This window comes from Mustela nivalis (genome assembly GCF_964662115.1).
Source record: "Mustela nivalis genome assembly, chromosome: X".
In the NCBI taxonomy this organism is placed as follows: Eukaryota; Metazoa; Chordata; class Mammalia; order Carnivora; family Mustelidae; genus Mustela; species Mustela nivalis.
In genome coordinates this window covers 57,193,075-57,216,400 of record NC_139040.1, presented here as the reverse complement: position 1 = coordinate 57,216,400, position 23,326 = coordinate 57,193,075, and the positions used below count along the sequence as shown (strand labels likewise).

Genomic DNA, 23,326 nt, shown 5'->3' with positions numbered 1-23,326 from the left:
TCTCTTCCCTCTGCAGCACCATGATTCTTTTCTCCCCCAAATCACACCTCCACATTTCACACCCTCCATAATATGGCCTCTTTTCTCCCTCTAGTTGTGCAGATTATTCTCTCAGTCCTCAGATTGATTTCCTGGGTGTTCAGAATGATTTGCTATTTATCTAGCTGTGTTTAATGGATGAGGCAAGCATAGGGTCCCCCTATTACTTTGCAACCTTCACCTTCACTTCCAAGTATTCAATTTTTTTTTAATGCTAAAGGAATAAAAAGGAGAAGTAAGGACCAACTTTGCAAGGGAAGAAAAACATTGAAGTGCAGCAAGGAAAAATGCCGAGATGGAAAGAGAAGTAAAGGAAGGAAAAAATCCACCCTATAAGAAGCAGGTCCCCCGACGTAAGGAGCTTCTTACTTATAGCTATACGTAAGTTTAAATAAAACACTTATAAAAGAATATTTCTTAAAGGATTCTTAAGACAGACACATGTCAAGAATAATTTCAAAAATTAGAAACATAGGGCGTCAAAATATCAGGAAATCATTTTTTATGTACATTTTCAGTTAAATGTAATGTAATTTTCAGTTACCTTTATATTTCTGGGTAATAAAAAAATATATATCAATTTAGAGACTAAACATACTGCTGATGTTGTACTACTGTAGTGAACAAAAATCTAATTGTTAAGTGATTCTTCTTTTGAAATTCCAAAAACTTTAGTAGCATTAATAATATGTATTTTCTTTGAGGTAGTATTAACCACTGCGTACAAACTTTAAAAGTAAATATGAATTGATCATAAACTAGCAAATACAAGACATCCCTACTTGTTTTGACACCATAAAATAATTAATTCATGTCAGTAACCTATTAAAGAAGAAGCCTAACATTTGTTTTTCTAACCTGGACACTGTTGGGAGAAATAGGGAACTAAGTGGTAAAATATGATATACCTTTTATCTCTGACCTGTTACTTAATGCTTACCAAATAGTAACACTGTTTTGAGAAACAGAAAAATTCATTATTACTAATCTGAACATATAAAAATTATACTAACTATAATTTAGTTTTACTAATATATGCTACATATATATAGATATGCGTAGATATAGATTTCTGGAGAATGGGAAGAAATTTACTTAATTCTGCCTATTTTAACTGATGAAAAGTGATCAGATGACCATGAAAATCCAAAGCTACGATAACTGAGATGAAGTGGATTAGCTGTCTAAATCAATCAATAACAAAACAGCATCAGGCAACATAGGCAATTCTTAAGTTCAGATTTAAATACTGCTTAAAGAATCTATGCATCACAGAGCAATCTCTACAATTCTCCACTATTAAAAAGAAAAAAAAAAGCCAACCACAAAAAACACACATCTCCCAGCATCACACTGGAATAAGTAACCATATTCCTAAAAATCTTATAAATGAAAAACATTAAACAAAGAGATAAATTTATGTTTAGTGTTTCTTATCACTTATAATTTAACTGACACCAAATGAGTACCTAAACCATCACACAGCAAATGTACTTTGTTTTAAGTTCATATAACTCAGGCTATAAACTAAATCACATCCTGGAGCACCTGGGTGGCTCAGTCAGTTAAGCGTCTGTCTTTGGCTCAGGTCATGATACTGGGGTCCTCGGATCGAGCCCCACATCAGGCTCCCTGCTCACCAAGGAGCCTGCTTCTCCTTTCCTTCTGCTTGCTATTCCCCCTGCTTCTGTGCTCTCTGCCAACTCAAATAAATAAATAAAAATATATAAAAAAACTAAAATCTTTAGAAGTGATTCTAGGTCCCTGACTCACCAAATCTTCAGATTTCCCTTTCTAACCACTGAAGGTGAGTAATTTAGATCACATTAGCATCATCACTGTATATTTTTACTGTCTTTCCATTAAAAGTATATTTCCTGATTTTTTTTAAACTGGGAAGGTAAATATTTGACAATAACCCTCTCTATATATCTATGTGTTTATGTTGGCTACACATGAACATATGTGCACATGCACACACATACATTTTTCTGTCCCCTGTGGTATGGGGCACAGAATTTCTCTATCAATTTATTAATTCTCAAATATACCATTCCCCACTGTTTTTGTATTTTCCTACACCTTATCTTTTATAAACTACTAATGTAAATACTATGCCTCTTAGTACATATGATCTGTAGAGAAAACTTTAGATGATTTTGATAGAAGCTTACATTTAAATTCATAATTAGCACAAGTTATTTATATTAAGTAAATTACAAAAGAAATAATGACATTTTATCTATTAACCACAACTAAGGTTACTGTTACATCATGACAACCTGCAGAGGTAGTGCATTTTTACAAAGAATATTTCAAAGAATCTTGGACAAAGACAATTTAAATAACTCTGCTGGTCCTATCTGAAAAAATCATCTTTTAAACCAGTTTCGGGGGGAAAAAAAGGACATCAAAGTTGATTTTATCCATAACTAAATAAGAGGAAGATTATGTTTTTCTTATTTTCCACTTCTTTTTTGTCTACACAATACACAAATGACTTAATATGATGCACACTGGGTCATAAGTCTCACTTCTGCTACTTGTTAACTTGACAAACAAATATATATCATAACCTCTCCAGGTCTCAATAGATTTACCTATACAATGGGATTATTAAAAAATATTGTCTCTGAGGCTCCTTCCAGCTTAAACAATCTATAATTCCAGGAAAATATTATTGAAATAATAATAATAAAATAACAAAATAAACATGGATGTACAACTTAGACCTTCTTAAAATCTTAAGAACACTCTTCTATAAAACTAGAACTTGTAGGACAAGGGACTAGTACATAGGCCTGGCATAGAATGGCCCAGTAGTCAAATGGTTTTTAAAACTAGTTAGAAGGGCCCCTGCGTGGCTCAGTCAGTTAAGTATCTGCTTTTAGTGCAGGTTTTGATCCCAGATTCCTGGTATCAAGTCTTGCATCAGGCTCCCTACTCATTGGGGAGCCTGCTTTTTTCTCCCTCACTCTCTCTCTCTGTCAAACAAATAAAAAATCTTTAAAATAAAATAAAGTAAAATAAAACTAGTTAGAAAATTCTGAAATAATTTAGATGTAATATTTTTTCAAAGCCAGGAAATGCATTTTAAATGGCCTCAGGTCAAATATTTCTGCACTAGATCTCTTTTCTAACCTAAAGTTGAAGGTAATCTTATTTAGAGAGGATTCTGTATTTAAGTAACGCAGTTACTCATATACTAGCAAGTAAAAATTTCATTCATTATTACACTTAAGATGGGCGAATTTCATGGCATATAGATTATACATCAATAAAGTTTAAAAGATTTAAAATTTTCATATAAATGTTTCTGACAAAAAACTGTCTGTATTTTAAACTATTGTTTTATTAGTAATTGAATTTGCTTATTATTAACTTACCTAAATTTCTTTAATTGACAAATGACTTTCTCCTTAAGTGACAGATGATTATTCTCTTTCCTTATATCTTAAAAATGCAGCACAGTCTGTTAATGAAAGTACTTACTTGGCAAGAATCTGCTTCTTCTTCCATCGGCTCATCAACAATCTGTACACCATCCACCTGAAAAATATTGTTCAAAAACTGAAGTTCGGGATTACTATAACAAGGGTAAGAACTAGGAATAATAGAAGCCCAGGCATTTCCCATCATGATTTAGCAAGATCTACAGTTACTGAAACACAAAATGTCAAACAACACATAGAAGGTACTTAGAAAAGGAATATTATTAATATGGTTTCCAGATTGTTCTTGAGAATCCTTAACTTTCAGAACTGTATTTTCATGTCATATTATTTAGAGCTTTGCTATGATTTATTAACATACAGTAAACATATGACCTTTGTGCTTGACCTATGTCCCCAGCCAAACACCAAAAAAAAAAAAAAGCTCAATTAAAAATGGGCAGAACTATGGGAAGACTCTGAAAATTAAATAATAGCAAGCAGATTAGGGAGGGAGGACAAAGTTCAAAGAATAACCAGCACTATGGTGAGTTTCCTGGGTTTATTTCAAAACGTTATCTCTTGACATTGACCCAAGAAGAGACTGACTGATTCATGGAACTCCACAGTGGGTATGAAAAATATTTCCAAGAAAAACCTCATTTCTGGAAAAAGGAACAGTAAAAGACACAATTTTAAGCTGGTGAACATAAGAATTAAAGGGTTTTTTCCCCAAATTTTTTTTCTTTTTTGACTCCTAGTCCTGCTCCAAGGCAAGCCCCAATCAAGAGAAAATGTATCTGATCAAAGAGACCAAAGTGCTCTCCTTCACTTCATCCCAAGGGCAGCCCTAACAGTACAAACCTCTGTGACATCATGAAAGACTAAAACTCTGAGAGAAACTCCGTTCTGGTTGGAAGAATCGGGATAAAGAACCTATGGGAATTGGAGAATCCACAGAATACATCATGGAAAAGATACAACGGGAAAAGGAGATCCCCTAATTCTGCATCTTAACAGACACAATTCCTGGTCTCAACCACAAACTGCATGTGTGTGGAACAGAATCAAAGAAGCCTATCAAAGGGCTTGAAAAATGAACTGCAACATAAACGACTGATCAAGCCTAAAACTAACTACTAAATTAGGACATGGAGAGTTCTGACCCAAATTATCTGAAGACATAATGCTGGAACTGTCACACAGATAGGGTGAGAGAACTTGAATCTAATCAGGCAGATTGTATACTTAAACTGTCAAAATTAATGGGCATCAATTCCAGGATAACTCTGATGTTGAAATACCTCACAAAGATCATGCAGCTATTATAACTATACTCTTTGGTTAAAATAAACATTTCAGAGGCACCTGGGTGGCTCAGTCATTAAAGCGTCTGGCTTCAGCTCAGGTCTTGATCCCAGGGTCCTGGGATGGAGCCCTGTATCGAGCTCCCTACTGAGCAGGAAGCCTGCTTCTCCCTCTCCCACTCCCCCTGCTTGTGTTCCCTCTCTTGCTCTCTCTTTCTCTGTCAAATAAATAAATAAATAATCTTGAAAAAAAAAAAAAGAAAAAAAAGAAAATGAACAGAGCCTCAGAGACATGTGGAATGTGAGATCTAAAATCCACATCATTAACATCCCAGAAAAAAAGAGATACAGAATTACTTAAATAATGACAAATCTATTAATATAAATTTTTAAAAGAGAATAATCTATTGAGACAAAAAGTAAACTAGTTGTTGCTTAGGAGTATGGGATAAGGAAATGGGGGTAACAGATAAAGGGTAAAATGTTTCTTTATGATGTGATAAAGTTCTAAAACTGTGGCAATAGCTGTGCATATCTGTAAATACACTAATATTCTGTTGTGTATAAATGTTTTAGTTTTTATGATATAACTGACATAAAAGTACATTATTTTCAGCTGTTTAACATAGTGAGTTCACATTCACATACATTGTAAGATAGCTACCAAAATAAGACTAGTTACCATCTACCACCTTACAAATTTAATATGCTACTGATTATATATCCTAAGCTATACATCGTATACACATGACTTACTTGTTTTATAACTGGAAGTTGGTACTTCTTAATTTCCTGCAAAAATTACACCTCCCCAATGCCCTATCATTCTGGCAACCACCAATCTGTTCTCTTTATCATGAATCTGGGTTTTGTTTATTTTTATTCCACATGTACATCATGCAGTATTTGTCTTTCTGTGTCTGACTTATTTCATTTAGTATAATACCCCTAAGCTCAATTCATGCTGTTGCAAATGATAGGATTTTATCCTTTTTTTCATGGATGAGTAATATTCTATTGTGTGCGTGTGTGTGTGTATACAATACATACACACATGACTTCTTGTTTATCCATTCATCATCAATGGACACTTAGGTTGCTCCCATACCTTGCCTATTGAAATAATGCTGCAGTAAACACAGAAGTCGAAATATCTTTATGGATTATGTTTCCATTTTCTTTGCAACGTTACCCAGTAGTGCAATTGTTGGATCCTACCTACAGTATATCTATTTTTAATTTTTTGAAAAACCTCAGTACTATTTTCCATAGATCCAGCACCCATATATATTCTCACCAAAAAATACATGAGGTTTCTGTTTTTTTCCACATTCTCCCTAACACTGGGTATCTTTTTAACAAAAGCCATCCCCACAGGTGTTAGGAAATATCTCTATGGTATTGATTTGCAATTTCCTGCTGAATTAGTGATGTTGAGAATATTTTCATATACCTTTTGGGCATTAGTATATCTTTTTTGTTAAAATGTCTATTGAGATCCTCTGTGCGTCTTTTTTAAATTTTTTGAGATTTTATTTCTTAAGTAATCTCTACACCCAACATGGGGCTTGAATTTACAATGTCAAGATTAGGAGGTGCATGCTTTACTGACCATTTTTAAAACTGTTTTGGTTTGGTTTGATTTGGTTTGGTTTGGTTTTGTAATTGAGTTGTAGGAGCTCTTCTATATTTTGGATATTAATTCCTTACCAGATATATGATTTGTAAATGTTTTCCTTTCAGTAGGTTTTTTTTTTTCATTTTTTGTTGTTTCTCCTTTGCTGTGCAGAAACTTTTTAGTTTGAAGTAGACCCACCTGTTTATTTTTGCTTTTGCTTCCCTTGCCTTTGGAGTCACATCCAAAAAACATATTGCTAAAACTGATTGATCAAAGAGATTATCATCAAAGTTTTCTTCTAGGATTTTTGTGGTGTCTAGTCTTATAGCCAAGTTTCTATTCCATTTTGAGTTAACTTTGTATAGAGTGCAAGAGAGTGTCCCACTTTCATTCTTTGGATGTAGCTGTCAAGTTTAGCAACACCATTTTAAATAGACTATATATTGGTGCTTTTACTTCTGGATTCACTATTCTATTCCATTGATCAATGTGTGCTTTATGCCAATACCATACGGTTTTGCTACTAGAGTTTTGTAATACAGTTTAAAACCAGGGTGTATGAGGGCACTTGGGTGGCTCAGTCAGTTAAGCATCTGCCTTTGACTCAGGTTATGATATCCAGGTCCTGGGATCAAGCCCTGTGTTGGCCTTCCTACTCAGTGGGGAGTCGGTTTCTTTCTATTTCTCTCCCTCTGCACCTCCCCACCACTCGTTCTCTCTCTCTCTCATAGGTGGGAAAAATATAAAATTAAATAAATAAATAAAATAAAATCAGGGTGCAGGGTGCATATACATCCAGCGTTGTTCTTTCTCAAGACTGTTTTGGCTATTCAGGGTTTTGTGGTTCTATACAGATCTTAGAATTACTTGTTTTAGTTCTGTAAAAAAATTCAGTGTAATTTTATTAGGGACTACATTGAATCTACAGTTTATCTGGGGTAGTTTGGACAGTTTAATAACATTAATTCTTCCAATCCATGAGCACAGAATGTCTTTCCATTTGTTTCTTCTTCAATTGCTTTCATCAATACCTGCTATTTTTCAGAGTACAGGTCTTCACCTCTTTGGTTTAATTTATTCCTGTATTATTCATTTTGGTGCAACTGAAAATGGACTTGTTTCCTTGATTTCTTTCTTATTAGCTCTGTTAATTTTGTGGTGGAGTCTTTAAGGTTTTCTATTTATCGTACCATGTCATCTACAAATAGTGACAGTTTCATTTCTTTCTTACTGATATGAATGTTTTTATTTCTTTTACTCACCTACTCACTGTGGGTAGAATTTCCAATACTATATTGAATAAAAGTAAGGATAGGGGCACCTGGGTGGCTCAGTGGGTTGAAGCCTCTGCCTTCGACTCAGGTCATGATCCCAGGGTTCTGGGATCGAGCCCCACGTCCGGCTCTCTGCTTGGCAGGGAGCCTGCTTCCCTTTCTCTCTCTCTGCCTGCCTCTCTGCCTGCTTGTGATCTCTGTCTGTCAAATGAATAAATAAAATCTTTAAGAAAAAAAAAAGTAAGGATAATAGACATCTTTTGTCATATTCCTGATCTTAAAGAAAAGCTTTCAACTTTTCACTGCTGAGTATTACCTGTCATTTGGTCATATATGGCCTTTATTATATTGAGGCACATACCCTCTATGCCCATGTTGTTGAGGGTTATCATAAATCAATGTTGAATTTTGTCAAATGTTTTTCTGCATCTACCGAGGATGCAGAAAATTACATTATCTTTCATTACATTAATGCAGTTTATCATGTTAATTTATTTATAGATACAGAATCATCCATGCATCCTTGGAACCAATTCCATGTGGTCATGATGTAAAGGCCGTGTGAGTGAGTGTGTGTGTGTGTTTAAGATTTTATTTATTTGAGAGAGAAAGTGACAGCAGGAGCAAAGGAAGGGGCAGAGGGACCAGCACACTCTCCCAGAATGGAGAGTCTAACATGGAGTTTGATCAAAGGACTCCAAGACCATGACCTGAGCCAAAGCAAGGAGCTAATTGAGATTCAGTCCCAGGACCCTGGGATCATGACCTGAGCTAAAGGCAGATGCTTAACCAACTGAGCCACCCAGGAATCCCAAAGATTTATTTGAGAGAGGCAGAGGTAGAGGAGAGTCTTAAGCAGACTCTGCACAGAGCATGGAGCTGGACACAGGGCTCAATTCTATGACCACAAGATCATGACCTGAGCAGAAACCAGGAATCAGACACTCAATTGACTGTGCCAATCAAGCACCCAATATAATCCTTTTAATGTATTATTTAATTCATTCTCTAATATTCGGCTGAGGTTTTTGGCATCTCATTCCATTAGGGATATTGGCCTATAATTTTTTTTAAGTCTATGTGTCTGGTGTTGGCATCAGGTTGAAGCTGATCTTATTATAATTTTTCATAATAATTGCTTATGACCTTTTTATTTCTATGTTAACACCGACAGCTTTTCTTTCATTTCCGATTTTTATTACTTGAGCCTTCTCTTTTTGTTGGCAAGTCTAAAGTTTTAATTTATTTTATCTATTCAAAGAATCAGCTTTTATTTGATATTTTGTGTTATCTTTTGCATATCAATTTCATTTATTTCCTCTATTATTTCCTTCCTTCTACTAATTTTGGGATTTTTATCTAGTTTATGTAGGTATAAAGTCAAATTCCTTACTGGAGTTCTCTTTTCTAGGGGTAGCCTTACTGCTATAACTTTCCCTCTTAGTTCTTTGCTGCATCTGATTGGTTTTGGTATATAATATTTCTATTTTCACTAATCTCAAGATTTTTTTATTCTCCTTTATTTATTTTTCCTATGGCCCTGCAGTTGTCCAGTAACATGTTTAATCTCCAAGGTATTTGTAGTTTTTTCAGTATTTTTTGTAATTAATTTTTAGATTCATAAATCGGTCATTAGAAAAGATGCTTCATATATTCCATCCTTCTTTAATTTATTCAGACTTGTTTTGTACCCTCATATGTAATCTATCTGGGAGAATATTCCATGTGCACTTCAGAAAATATATATTCTGTTGCTTTTAGATGGAATGTTCTATCCCTATATATATTTCTTAAAGTCCATCTGGTCTAATAATCATTGAAGATCAATATTTTCTTACTGAAACAAGGTTCCATATATGTCTGCATATGATCTATCCATTGAGGTAACTGGCAGCTTAAAATCCCTACTATTATTGTATTGCTGTCAGTTTTTTCATTTAATAATTTCTCCCTGATAATACCTGCTTTTAAATATTTTGGTGCTCCAAACTTAGATGCATATATATTTTTAAGTATTTGATCTTCTTGACCCCTTTTACATTTTGTAGAGTCTGTCCTTTGTTGTTCACTATAATCTTTGTTTCAAAGTCTCTTTTGTCTGATATGAATGTACCTATACCACCTTTCTTTTCATTTCCATTTCCATGAAAAATATTTTCCTATCCTTTCACTTTCAGTCTTTGTGAGTCCTTACATCTGAAGTAAATATCAAGTATATAGGTATGTCTTTTTGATTTGTGTTTTTTGCTTTTTTAACACATTCAGGACCTCCATTTTTTTTTTTTTTTTGATTAGAGGAGTTAGTCCATTTACATTTAAAGAAATTATTATTTTTATTTTTTTATTTAACTAATTTACATTGTAAAAGAATTCATTATTTATGCACCACATCCAGTGCTCCATGCAGTACGTGCCCTCCATAATACCAACCACCTGGCTCCCCCAACCTCCCACCATCCGCCCCTTCAAAACCCTCAGGTTGTTTGTCAGAGTCCATAGTCCTCTCCATCTCCCTATGTCCTCCGTGTTATTTGTTATGCTCCACAAATAAGAGAAACCGTATAATTGACTCTCTCTACTTGACTTATTTCACTCAGCACAATCTCCTCCAGTCCCGTACATATTGATACAAAAGTTGGCTATTCATCCTTTCCTATGGAGGCATAATACTCCATATTATATACGGACCACATCTTCCTTATCCATTAGTCCGTTGAAGGGCATCTTGGTTCTCTCCACAGTTTGGCGACTATGGCCATTGCTGCTATAAACATTGGGGTACAGATGGCCCTTCTTTTCACGACATCTGTATCGTTGGGTTAAATACCCAGTAGTGCAATTGAAGGCATATAGGGAAGCTCTATTTTTAATTTCTTAAAGAATCTCCACACTGTTTTCCAAAGTGGCTACTCCAACTTACATTCCCACCAACAGTATAAGAGGGTCACCTCTCTCCACATCCTCTCCAACACATGTTGTTTCCTGTCTTGCTAATTTTGGCCATTCTAACTGGTATAAGATAATGGTATCTCAATGTGGTTTTAATTTGAATCTCCCTGATGGTGAGTGATGATGAACATTTTTTCATGAGTCTGATAGCCATTTGTATGTCTCCATTGGAGAAGTGTCTGTTCGAGTCTTCTGCCCATTTTTTGACATGATTATCTGTTTTGTGTAGGTTGGGTTTAAGAAGTTCTTTATAGATCCTGGATATCAGCCCCTTGTCTGTAGTGTCATTTGCAAATATCTTCTCCCATTCCGTGGGTTGCCTCTTTGTTTTGTTGACTACTTCCTTTGCTCTGCAGAAGGCTTTGATCTTGATGAAGTCCCAAAAGTTCATTTTCGCTTTTGTTTCCTTTGCCTTTGGAGACATAACTTGAAAGAAGATGTTGTGGCTGATATTGAAGAGGCTACTGTCTATGTTCTCCTCTAGGATTCTGATGGATACCTGTCTCACATTGAGGTCTTTTATCCATTTCGAGTTTATCTTTGTGTATGGTATAAGAGAATGCTTGAGCTTCATTCTTGTACATATAGCTGTTTTCCCAACACCATTTATTGAAGAGACAGTCTTTTTTCCACTGTACATTTTTTCCTACTTTGTTGAAGATTATTTGACCACAGAGTTGAAGGTCTATTTCTGGGCTCTCTACTCTGTTCCACTGGTCTATGTGTCTGTTTTTATGCCAGTACCATGCTGTCTTGGTGATCACAGCTTTGTAGTAAAGCTTGAAATCAGGTAACGTGACGCCGCCACTTTTTTCTTTTTCAACATTTCCTTAGAAATTCGGGGTCTCTTCTGTTTCCATACAAATTTTAGGATTATTTGCTCCAGGCTTTGAAAATACCAGTGGAATTTTGATCAAAATGGCACTAAAGGTATAGATTGCTCCAGGCAGTATATACATTTTAACAATGTTTATTCTTCCAATTCAAGAGCATTGAATGGTCTTCCATCTTTTTGTGTCTTCGATTTCTTCATGAGTGTTCTGTAGTTCCTTGAGTACAGATCCTTTACCTCTTTGGTTAGGTTAATTCCCAGGTATCTTATGGTTCTTGGTGCTATAGTAAATGGAATCGATTCTCTAATTTCCCTTTCTGTATTTTCATTGTTAGTGTATAAGAAAGCCACTGATTTCTGTACATTGACTTTGTATCCTGCCACATTACTGAATTGCTACATGAGTTCTAGTAGTTTGGGGGTAGAGCCTTTTGGGTTTTCCAAATAAAGTCTCATGTCATCTGCAAAGAGAGATTTATTTCCTCATTGCCAATTTGGATACATTTTCTTTCTCTTTGTTGTCTGATTGCTGTTCCTAGGACTTCTATTTTTTTTTAAGATTTTATTTATTTATCGTGGGGGCAGAGAGAGCAAGCACAGACAGACAGAATGCAGGCAGATGCATAGGGAGAAGCAGGCTCCCTGCTGAGCAAGGAGGCCGATGTGGGACTCGATCCCAGGATGCTGGGATCATAACCTGAGCCGAAGGCAGCCACTTAAACAACTGAGCCACCCAGGCGACCCTGCTAGGACTTCTAATACTATGTTGAACAAGTGCTCGCTTCGGCAGCACATATACTATGTTGAACAAAAGTGGTGAGAGTGGGCATCCTTGTCGTGTTCCTGATCTCAACGGGAAGGCTGTGAGCTTTTTCCCATTGAGGATGATGTTTGCTGTGGGTCTTTCATAAATTTGATGAAGTTCAGGAATATTCCCTCTATCCCTATACTTTGAAGCCTTTTAATCAGGAATGGATGCTGGATTTTGTCAAATGCTTTTTCTCCATCAATTGAGAGGGCCATGTGGCTCTTCTCTCTTCTATTATTGATTTGTTCTATCACACTGATTGATTTGCGAATGTTGAACCAACCTTGCAAACCAGGGATAAATCCCACATGGTCATGGTGGATGATCGTTCAAATGTGCTGTTGGATCCTATTTGCTAGGATCTTGTTGAGAATCTTGGCATCCATATTCATCAGTGATATTGGTCTGAAATTTTCGGTTTTGGTGGGGTCTTTGCCTGGTTTGGGGATCAGGGTAATGCTGGCATCACAGAAAGAGTCAGAAAGTTTTCCCTCTGCTTCAATTTTTTGAAACAGCTTCAGTAGAATAGGTGTTATTTCTTCATTGAAAGTTTGGTAGAATTCCCCAAGGAATTCTTCAGGTACTGGGCTCTTTTTTGGGGGGAGCTTTTTAATCACTGCTTCAATCTTGTTACTAGATATTGGTCTATTCAGAATGTCAATTTCTTCCGGGTTCAATTTTGGAAGTTTATAGTTTTCTAGGAATGCATCTATTTCTTCTAGGTTGCTTAACTTATTGGCTTATAACTGTTGATAATAACTTCTGATGATTAATTCTACATCCTTGGTGTTAGTTGTGATCTCTATCTTTTCATACATAATTGTATGAATTTGGGCTTTCTTTTCTTTTGGATTAGTGTGGCCAATGGTTTATCGATCTTATTCTTTAAAAAAAAACAGCTTCGGAGGAGGAGTCAAGATGGCGGAGAAGTAGCAGGCTGAGACTACTTCAGCTAGCCAGAGATCAGCTAGATAGCTTATCTAAAGATTGCAAAAACCTGAAAATCCATCACAGATCGAAGAGAAGAAGAACAGCAATGCTGGAAACAGAAAAACAACCACTTTCTGAAAGGTAGGACCGGCAGAGAAGTGAATCCAAAGAAACGGGAAGATAGACCAGGGGGGGAGGGGACGGATCCCGGAAAGCGGCGGAGCAACGGTGCACAAAATCAGGACTTTTAAAAGTCTGTTCCGCTGAGGGACATCGCTCCAGAGGCTAAACCGGGGTGAAGCCCACGCGGGATCAGCGTAGCCTCCGGTGCAGGGTCAAAGAAGGATCGGGGGAGTCTGAGTGTTGCAGAGCTTGCGGGTATTGGAACGGGAAAGCCAGCTACAGAAACAGAGCCGACAGTAAGATCACAGCTCGGTGTTACCTTGAACCGGTCGCAGGCTCGGTGAGCTCAGAGCACGGCCGGAGGTCAGGCAGACGGGAGTAGCTGGGCGCTGTTCTCTGAGGGCGCACAGAGGAGTGGGGCCCTGGGCTCTCAGCTCCTCCGGGCCGGAGACCAGGAGGGCGTCATTTGTATTCCCGTCCTCCGGAACTCTACAGAAAGCGCTCAGAGAACAAGAGCTCCTGACAGCAAACCCGAGCGGATTACTCACCCCGGCCCCGGGTAAGGGCGGTGCAATTCCGCCTGGGGCAAAGACACTTGAGTATCACTACAACAGGCCCCTCCCCCAGAAGATCAACAAGAAATCCAGCCGAGACCAAGTTCACCTACAAAGGAGTGCGGTTTCAATACCAAGGAGAGCAACAGAATTCCAGAGGAGGAGAAAGCAAAGCACAGAACTCATGGCTTTTTCCCTGTGATTTTTTTCAGTCTTGCAGTTAATTTAATTTTTTTCTTTTTCATTTTTTGTTTTATTTCTTCCCTTCTGGTAAAATGTTTTTTTTAACTTTTACCTTTTTCTTTTTTACCGTTTTTTAATTAGTTTATCTAATATATATATATTTTCTTTTTTGTATTTTTCTTATTAGTTTTCTTTTTTTAATTCTTTTCTTTTTTGTTCTTTTTTCTTTTTTTTCTCTCTTCCTTTTTGACCCTCTTTTAATCCCATTGCTGCCTTGCTCCCCCCTCACGATTTGGGATATCTTCTAATTTGGTTAAAGCATATTTTCCTGGAGTTCGTGCCACCCATTTAGTATTTTACTTGCTCCTTCATATACTCTTATCTGGACAAAATGACAAGACAGAAAAAACTCAACACAAAAAAAAGAACAGGAGGCAGTACCGAAGGCTAGGGACCTAATCAATACAGACATTGGTAATATGTCAGATCTAGAGTTCAGAATGACAATTCTCAAGGTTCTAGCTGGGCTTGAAAAAGGCATGGAAGATATTAGAGAAACCCTCTAAAGAGATATAAAACCCTTTCTGGAGAAATAAAAGAACTAAAATCTAACCAAGTTGAAATCAAAAAAGCTATTAATGAGGTGCAATCAAAAATGGAGGCTCTCACTGCTAGGATAAATGAGGCAGAAGAAAGAATGAGTGATATAGAAGACCAAATGACAGAGAATAAAGAAGCTGAGCAAAAGAGGGACAAACAGCTACTGGACCACGAGGGGAGAATTCGAGAGATAAATGACACCATAAGACGAAACAACAATAGAATAATTGGGATTCCAGAAGAAGAAGAAAGAGAGAGGGGAGCAGAAGGTATACTGGAGAGAATTATTTGGGAGAATTTCCCCAATATGGCAAAGGGAACGAGCATCAAAATTCAGGAGGTTCAGAGAATGCCCCTCAAAATCAATAATAATAGGCCCACACCCCATCACCTAATAGTAAAATTTACAAGTCTCAGTGACAAAGAGAAAATCCTGAATGCAGCCTGGGAAAAGAAGTCTGTAACATACAATGGTAAAAATATTAGAATGGCAGCTGACTTATCCACAGAGACCTGGCAGGCCAGAAAGAGCTGGCATGATATTTTCAGAGCACTAAACGAGAAAAGCATGCAGCCAAGAATACTATATCCAGCTAGGCTATCATTGAAAGTAGAACGAGAGATTAATATCTTCCAGGACAAAGAAAAACTGAAAGAATTTGCAAACACCAAACCAGCTCTACAGGAAATATTGAAAGGGGTCCTCTAAGCAAAGAGAGAGTCTACAAGTGGTAGATCAGAAAGGAACAGAGACCATATACAGTAACAGTCACCTTACAGGCAATACAATGTCACTAAATTCATATCTCTCAATAGTTACCCTGAATGTTAATAGGCTAAATGCCCCTGTCAAAAGACACAGGGTATCAGAATGGATAAAAAAACAAAACCCATCTATATGTTGCCTCCAAGAAACCCATTTTAGCCCAAAGACACCTCCAGATTTAAAGTGAGGGGGTGGAAAAGAATTTACCATACTAATCGACATCAGAAGAAAGCAGGAGTGGCAATCCTTATATCAGATCAATTAGATTTTAAGCCAAAGACTATAATAAGAGATGAGGAAGGACACTATATCATACTCAAAGGGTCTGTCCAACAAGAAGATTTAACAATTTTAAATATCTATGCCCCCAACGTGGGAGCAGCCAACTATATAAACCAATGAATAACAAAATCAAAGAAACACATAAACAATAATACAATAATAGTAGGGGACTTTAACACTCCCTTCACTGAAATGGACAGGTCATCCAAGCAAAAGATCAGCAAGGAAATAAAGGCCTTAAACGACACACTGGACCAGATGGACATCACAGATATATTCAATACATTTCATCCCAAAGCAACAGAATACACATTCTTCTCTAGTGCACATGGAACATTCTCCAAAATAGATCACATCCTCGGTCCTAAATCAGGACTCAACCGGTATCAAAACATTGGGATCATTCCCTGCATATTTTCAGACCTCAATGCTCTAAAGCTAGAACTCAACCACAAAAGGAAGTTTGAAAAGAACCCAAATACATGGAGACTAAACAGCATCCTTCTAAAGAATGAATGGGTCAACCGGGAAATTAAAGAAGAATTGAAAAAAATCATGGAAACAAATGATATTGAAAATACAACGGTTCAAAATCTGTGGGACACAACAAAGGCAGTCCTGACAGGAAAATATATAGCGGTACAAGCCTTTCTCAAAAAACAAGAAAGGTCTCAGCTACACAACCTAACCCTACACCTAAAGGAGCTGGAGGAAGAACAAGAAAGGAACCCTAAGCCCAGCAGGAGAAGAGAAATCATAAAGATGAGCGGAAATCAATGAAATAGAAACCAAAAAAACAATAGAACAAATCAACGAAACTAGGAGCTGGTTCTTTGAAAGAATTAATAAAATTGATAAACCCCTGGCCAGACTTATCAAAAAGAAGAGAGAAAGGACCCAAATAAATAAAAATCATGAATGAAAGAGGAGAGATCACAACTAACACCAAAAAATACAAACTATTATAAGAACATACTATGAGCAACTTTACGCCAATAAATTTGACAATCTGGAAGAAATGGATGCATTCCTAGAAACATATAAACTACCACAACTGAACCAGGAAGAAATAGAAAGCCTGAACAGACCCATAACCAGCAAGGAGATTGAAACAGTCATTAAAAATCTCCAAACAAACAAAAGCCCAGGGCCAGATGGCTTCCCGGGGGAATTCTACCAAACATTTAAAGAAGAACTAATTCCTATTCTCCTGAAACTGTTCCAAAAAATAGAAATGGAAGGAAAACTTCCAAACTCATTTTATGAGGCCAGCATCACCTTGATCCCAAAACCAGACAAGGATCCTATCAAAAAAGAGCACTATAGACCAATATCCTTGATGAACACAGATGCGAAAATTCTCACCAAAATACTAGCCAATAGGATTCAACAGTACATTAAAAGGATTATTCACCACAATCAAGTGGGATTTATTCCAGGGATGCAAGGTTGGCTCACCATCCGCAAATCAATCAATGTGATACAACACATCAATAAAAGAAAGAACAAGAACCATATGATACTCTCAATAGATGCTGAAAAAGCATTTGACAAAGTACACCATCCCTTCCTGATCAAAACTCTTCAAAATGTAGGGACAGAGGGCACATACCTCAATATCATCAAGGCCATCTATGAAAAACCCACCGAAAATATCATTCTCAATGGAGAAAAACTGAAAGCTTTTCCGCTAAGGTCAAGAACACGGCAGGGATGTCCATTATCACCACTGCTATTCAACATAGTACTAGAGGTCCTAGCCTCAGCAATCAGACAACAAAAGGAAATTAAAGGCATCCAAATCGGCAAAGAAGAAGTCAAATTATCACTCTTCGCAGATGATACGATACTATATGTGGAAAACCCAAAAGACTCCACTCCAAAACTGCTAGAACTTATACAGGAATTCAGTAGTGTCAGGATATAAAATCAATGCACAGAAATCAGTTGCATTTCTCTACACCAACAACAAGAAAGAAGAAAGAGAAATTAAGGAGTCAATCCCATTTACAATTGCACCCAAAACCATAAGATACTTAGGAATAAACTTAACCAAAGAGGCAAAGAATCTATATTCAGAAAACTATAAAGTACTCATGAAAGAAATTGAGGAAGACACAAAGAAATGGAAAAATGTTCCATGCTCCTGGATTGGAAGAATAAATATTGTGAAAATGTCTTTGCTACCTAAAGCAATCTACACATTTAATGCAATTCCTATCAAAGTACCATCCATCTTTTTCAAAGAAGTGGAACAATAATTCTAAAATTTATATGGAACCAGAAAAGACCTCGAATAGCCAAAGGGATATTGAAAAAGAAAGCCAACATTGGTGGCATCACAATTCCGGACTTCAAGCTCTATTACAAAGCTGTCATCATCAAGACAGCATGGTAGTGGCACAAAAACAGACACATAGATCAATGGAACAGAATAGAGAGCCTAGAAATAGACCTTCAACTCTACAGTCAACTAATCTTTGACAAAGCATGAAAGAATGTCCAATGGAAAAAAGACAGCCTCTTCAATAAATGGTGCTGGGAAAATTGGACAGCCACATGCAGAAAAATGAAATTGGACCATTTCCTTACACCACACACAAAAATAAACTCAAAATGGATGAATTTATTTAAAATAAATTTATTAAGAATTAAATGACAAAACAATCCACAATGGCACAAGCATTATTTATTTGACTACCATCTTTCTTTTTTTCCCTTTTAACCAACTAAAATCAGTATATATTAGTTCCAGATAAACACCAAATATGTACTTGTATAAACTACAAAAATGAACACCAAAATAATTTTAGCTCCCATCCATCATCACGTAACTGGCATTCTTCATGCTTTTTGCCAACACCTCAAATCCCTCCCTTTTGATAATCTACAATCTTTTCTCTGTATCTATGAATTCTGCTTCACTCATTTGTTTTGTAGATCCCACTTACAAGTGAAATCATGTGGGATTTGTCTTTGACTTATTTTACTTAGTGTAATAGCACCAATGTCAATCCATGTTGTCACAAATTATAAGATTTCCTTCTTTTTGTGGCGCAGCAGTATTCCAAGTTGTTATATATACCACATCTTTATCCATTCATCCATAGATGACACAAGTTGATTCTGTATCTTGGCTACTATAAATGACACTGCAATGGACATAGGGGTGTGTATACCTTTCTGAATTAGTGTTTTGTTTCCTTTGAATAAATACCCAGAAGTGGAGTACTAGGCTAATATGGTAGTTTTATTTTTAATCTGAGGAATCTCCATAGTGTTTCCTACAGTGACTATCCCAATTTACATTCCCACTGAGGATGTACGAGATTACCTTATCAACACCATCTCTCCAACACATGTTATATCCTACTTTTTTGATAACAGCTACCCTGACAGGTATGAGATATCTCATTGTGGCTCTTATTTGTATTTCCCTGATTAGTAATGCCAAGCATCTTTTTGTGTGTCTCTTGGCCATCAGTATGCATTCTTTGTTAATCTATTCGGCTCCTATGTCGACTTTTTAATCAAACTGTTTTCTTTTTTTATTATTGAGTTGTATGAATTCTTTACATATTTTGGATATTTAGCCCCTTACTGGATATATGATTTACAAATACTTTCTCCCGTTCAAAAAGTTACGTTTTTGTTGATGTTTTCCTCAACTGTGCAGAAGCTTTTTATTTGATATAGTTTTATTTGCTTTTACTTTCTTTGTCACTGCCTTTGGAGCCAGATAAAAATGAGTATCTCCAAGAGAAATGTCATGGAGCTTACCACCTATTTTCTCCTAGGAGTTTCATGATTTCTGGTCATACACTGAAGACTTTAATCCATCTTGAGTTAGTTTCTGCGTATGGTGGAAGACAGTGGTCTTCTTTCATTCTTTGACATATAGTTGGTCCAGTTTTCCCAAAACCATTTATTGAAGAGACTGTCCTTGCACCACTGTATATTCTTGGGTCCGTTGTCTTAAATTGACCATATATGTATGGGTCTATTTAATGGCTCTCTATTCTGTTCCATTGATCTGTATGTCAGATTTTATGGTAATATCACACTGATTTGATTACTATAGTCTTATAGTTTAAAATCAAAGAATGAGATTCCTCCAGCTTTGTTATTTCTCAAGATTGCTGTACTATTAGGGTCTTTTGTGATTCCATATAATTTTAATACTATTTGTTTCAGTTCTGTGACAATACTATTGAAATTTTTTTTAATTTTTTATTTTTTATAAACATATATTTTTATCCCCAGGGGTACAGGTCTGTGAATCGCCAGGTTTACACACTTCACAGCACTCACCAAAGCACATACCCTCCCAAATGTCCATAACCCCACCCCCCTTCTCCAACCCCCTTTGCCCCAGGAACCCTCAGTTTGTTTTGTGAGATTGAGAGTCACTTATGGTTTGTCTCCCTCCCAATCCCATCTTGTTTCATTGATTCTTCTCCTACCCACTTAAGCCCCCTAGTTGCATCTCCACTTCCTCATATCAGGGAGATCATATGATAGTTGTCTTTCTCTGCTTGACTTATTTCGCTAAGCATGATACGCTCTAGTTCCATCCATGTTGTCGCAAATGGCAAGATTTCATTTCTTTGATGGCTGCATAATATTCCACTGTGTATATATACCACATCTTCTTGATCCACTCATCTGTTGATAGACATCTAGGTTCTTTCCATAGTTTGGCTATTGTGGATATTGCTGCTATAAACATTCGGGTGCACGTGCCCCTTTGGATCACTACATTTGTATCTTTAGGGTAAATACCCAGTAGTGCAATTGCTGGGTCATAGGGCAGTTCTATTTTCAACATTTTGAGGGACCTCCATGCTGTTTTCCAGAGTGGTTGCACCAGCTTGCATTCCCACCAACAGTGTAGGAGGGTTCCCCTTTCTGTGCATCCTCGCCAGCATCTGTCATTTCCTGACTTGTTGAATTTAGCCATTCTGACTGGTGTGAGGTGATATCTCATTGTGGTTTTGATTTGTATTTCCCTGATGCCGAGTGATATGGAGCACTTTTTCATGTGTCTGTTGTCCATCTGGATGTCTTCTTTGCAGAAATGTCTGTTCATGTCCTCTGCCCATTTCTTGATTGGATTATTTGTTCTTTGGGTGTTGAGTTTGCTAAGTTCTTTATAGATTCTGCACACTAGTCCTTTATCTGATATGTCGTTTGCAAATATCTTCTCCCATTCTGTCAGTTGTCTTTTGATTTTGTTAACTGTTTCCTTTGCTGTGCAAAAGATTTTGATCTTGATGAAATCCCAATAGTTCATTTTTTGCCCTTGCTTCCCTTGCCTTTGGCGTTGTTCCTAGGAAGATGTTGCTGCGGCTGAGGTCGAAGAGGTTGCTGCCTGTGTTCTCCTCAAGGATTTTGATGGATTCATTTCACACATTGAGGTCCTTCATCCATTTTGAGTCTATTTTTGTGTGTGGTGTAAGGAAATGGTCCAATTTCATTTTTCTGCATGTGGCTGTCCAATTTTCCCAACACCATTTATTGAAGAGGCCGTCTTTTTTCCATTGGACATTCTTTCCTGCTTTGTCGAAGATTAGTTGACCATAGAGTTGAGGGTCTATTTCTGGGCTCTCCATTCTGTTCGATTGATCTATGTGTCTGTTTTTGTGCCAGTACCATGCTGTCTTGATGATGACAGCTTTGTAATAGAGCTTGAAGTCCGGAATTGTGATACCACCAACGTTGGCTTTCTTTATCAATATCCCTTTGGCTATTCGAGGTCTTTTCTGGTTCCATATAAATTTTAGAATTATTTGTTCCATTTCTTTGAAGAAGATGGATGGTACTTTGATAGGAATTGCATTAAATGTGTAGATTGCTTTAGGTAGCATAGACATTTTCACAATATTTATTCTTCCAATCCATGAGAATACTATTGAAATTTTGATAAGGACAGCACTGAATCTACAGATTTCTTTGGGTAGTATGGACATTTAACAATATTAATACTTCCAATCCATGAATTCAATACATATTCCCATTTATTTATGTTTTCAATTTCTTTCATCAATATATTGTAGTTTGCAATGTACAGGTCTTTCTCTTCCTTGGATAAATTCACTCCTAGGTATTTTATCCTGATCTCACTGTAAACAGAATTTTTAAAAAATTTCTATTTCTGGCAGTTTGTTAGGGTATAGAAACACGGTGAATTTCTGCACATTGCTTTTGTATCCTAAAATTCTACTGAATTTATTAGATCTAAAAGCTTTTTTTGGTGGAGTCTTAAGGGTTTTCTATAGGTGGCATCATTCCATCTGTAAATAGAGTTTTGCTTCTTGCTTTCAATTTGTATTACTTTTACTTTTTTAAGTCTTGTCTAACAGCCACATCCAAATCTCCCCAATATTATGTTGAATAAAAGCAACAGGAGTGTGTATCCTTGTTCTGTTCCTGATGTTAGTGTAAAAGGTTTCAGTTTTTCATCACTAAATATAATGCTAGTTTTGTTTTTTGAAAACCATATACACCCTTTACTATACTGAGGTACATTCCCTCTATATCTACATTGTTGAGAATCTTTATAAATGTTGATTTTTCAAAAATGTTTTTTCCGTATTTATTGAGAACATCATATTATTTTTATCTTTCACTTTGGTTAATGTGGTATATTGTGTCGATTTGCAGATGTTCAACAATCCCTGCATCCCTGGCCCCAATTCAATTTGATCATAGTGTATGATTCTTTCGGTGTATTTGTTTTAACTCTATTTGGTAATATTTTGCTGAGGATTTTGGCATCTATGTTTGAGTATCAGAGTAATGCCTGCCTGGTAAAATGAGTTTGGAAGCTTTCCTTCCTCTTTAATTTTTTTGCAAGAGTTTGAGAAGGCCAGGTTTTAAAATGGGTTTCATTCATAAGTTTTATGAATGTTGCAATCACCTTTGAATATTTGGTAGAGTTAACAGCAACGCTCTCTAGTTCTAGACTTCTGGTTTTTGGGAGGTTTTGGATTACTGATTCAATCTCCTTATTATTCAACAGTCTCTACAGATTTCCTATTTCTTCATAATTCAGTTTTAGAAGATTCTATGCTATAAGGACTTGTTTATTTCTTCCTTTTCCAGTTTGTTGGTGTAGTAATTATTCATACTAGTCTCTTATGCTCTTTCGTATTTCTGTGGTACCAGTTATAACATCTCTTTCATTTCTGATTTTACTTGAGCCTTGTCTCTTTTTTTCTTGGTGAGTCTAGTGCTTTTTCAATTTTATTTATCCTTTCAAAGAAGCAGGTCTTAGTGTCACTGTTCTTTTCTATTGTTCTTTTGTCTGTATTTATTTCCTTTCTGATCTTTATTATTTTTTAAATATTTTATTTATTGGACAGACAGAGATCACAAGTAGGCAGAGAGGCAGGCAGAGAGAGAGAGAAGGGGAAGCAGGCTCCTCGCTGAGCAGAGAGCCTGATGTGGGGCTTGATCCCAGGACCCTGGGATCATGACCTGAGCTGAAGACAGGCTTTAACCCACTGAGCCACCCAGGCGCCCCTGATCTTTATAATTTAATTCCTTCTCTTAACTTCTGGCTTTTTTGCTCTTTTTCTATTTCCTTTGGGTGAAAGTTAAATTATTTACTAGAGGCTTTTCTTTTTCC

The 23,326-nt window shown here is 36.5% G+C and overlaps 1 protein-coding gene across 1 annotated transcript in view; it reads right to left on the bottom strand.

Moving 5' to 3' along the window:
* Positions 1 to 23,326, bottom strand: part of RPS6KA6 (ribosomal protein S6 kinase A6) — a 187,555-nt gene that overhangs the window by 124,641 nt on the left and 39,588 nt on the right. The window contains exon 2 of the mRNA XM_082715992.1: positions 3,532 to 3,588. Coding sequence (XP_082572118.1) covers positions 3,532 to 3,588 — 57 coding nt within the window. The remainder of the gene's footprint in view (positions 1 to 3,531; positions 3,589 to 23,326) is intronic.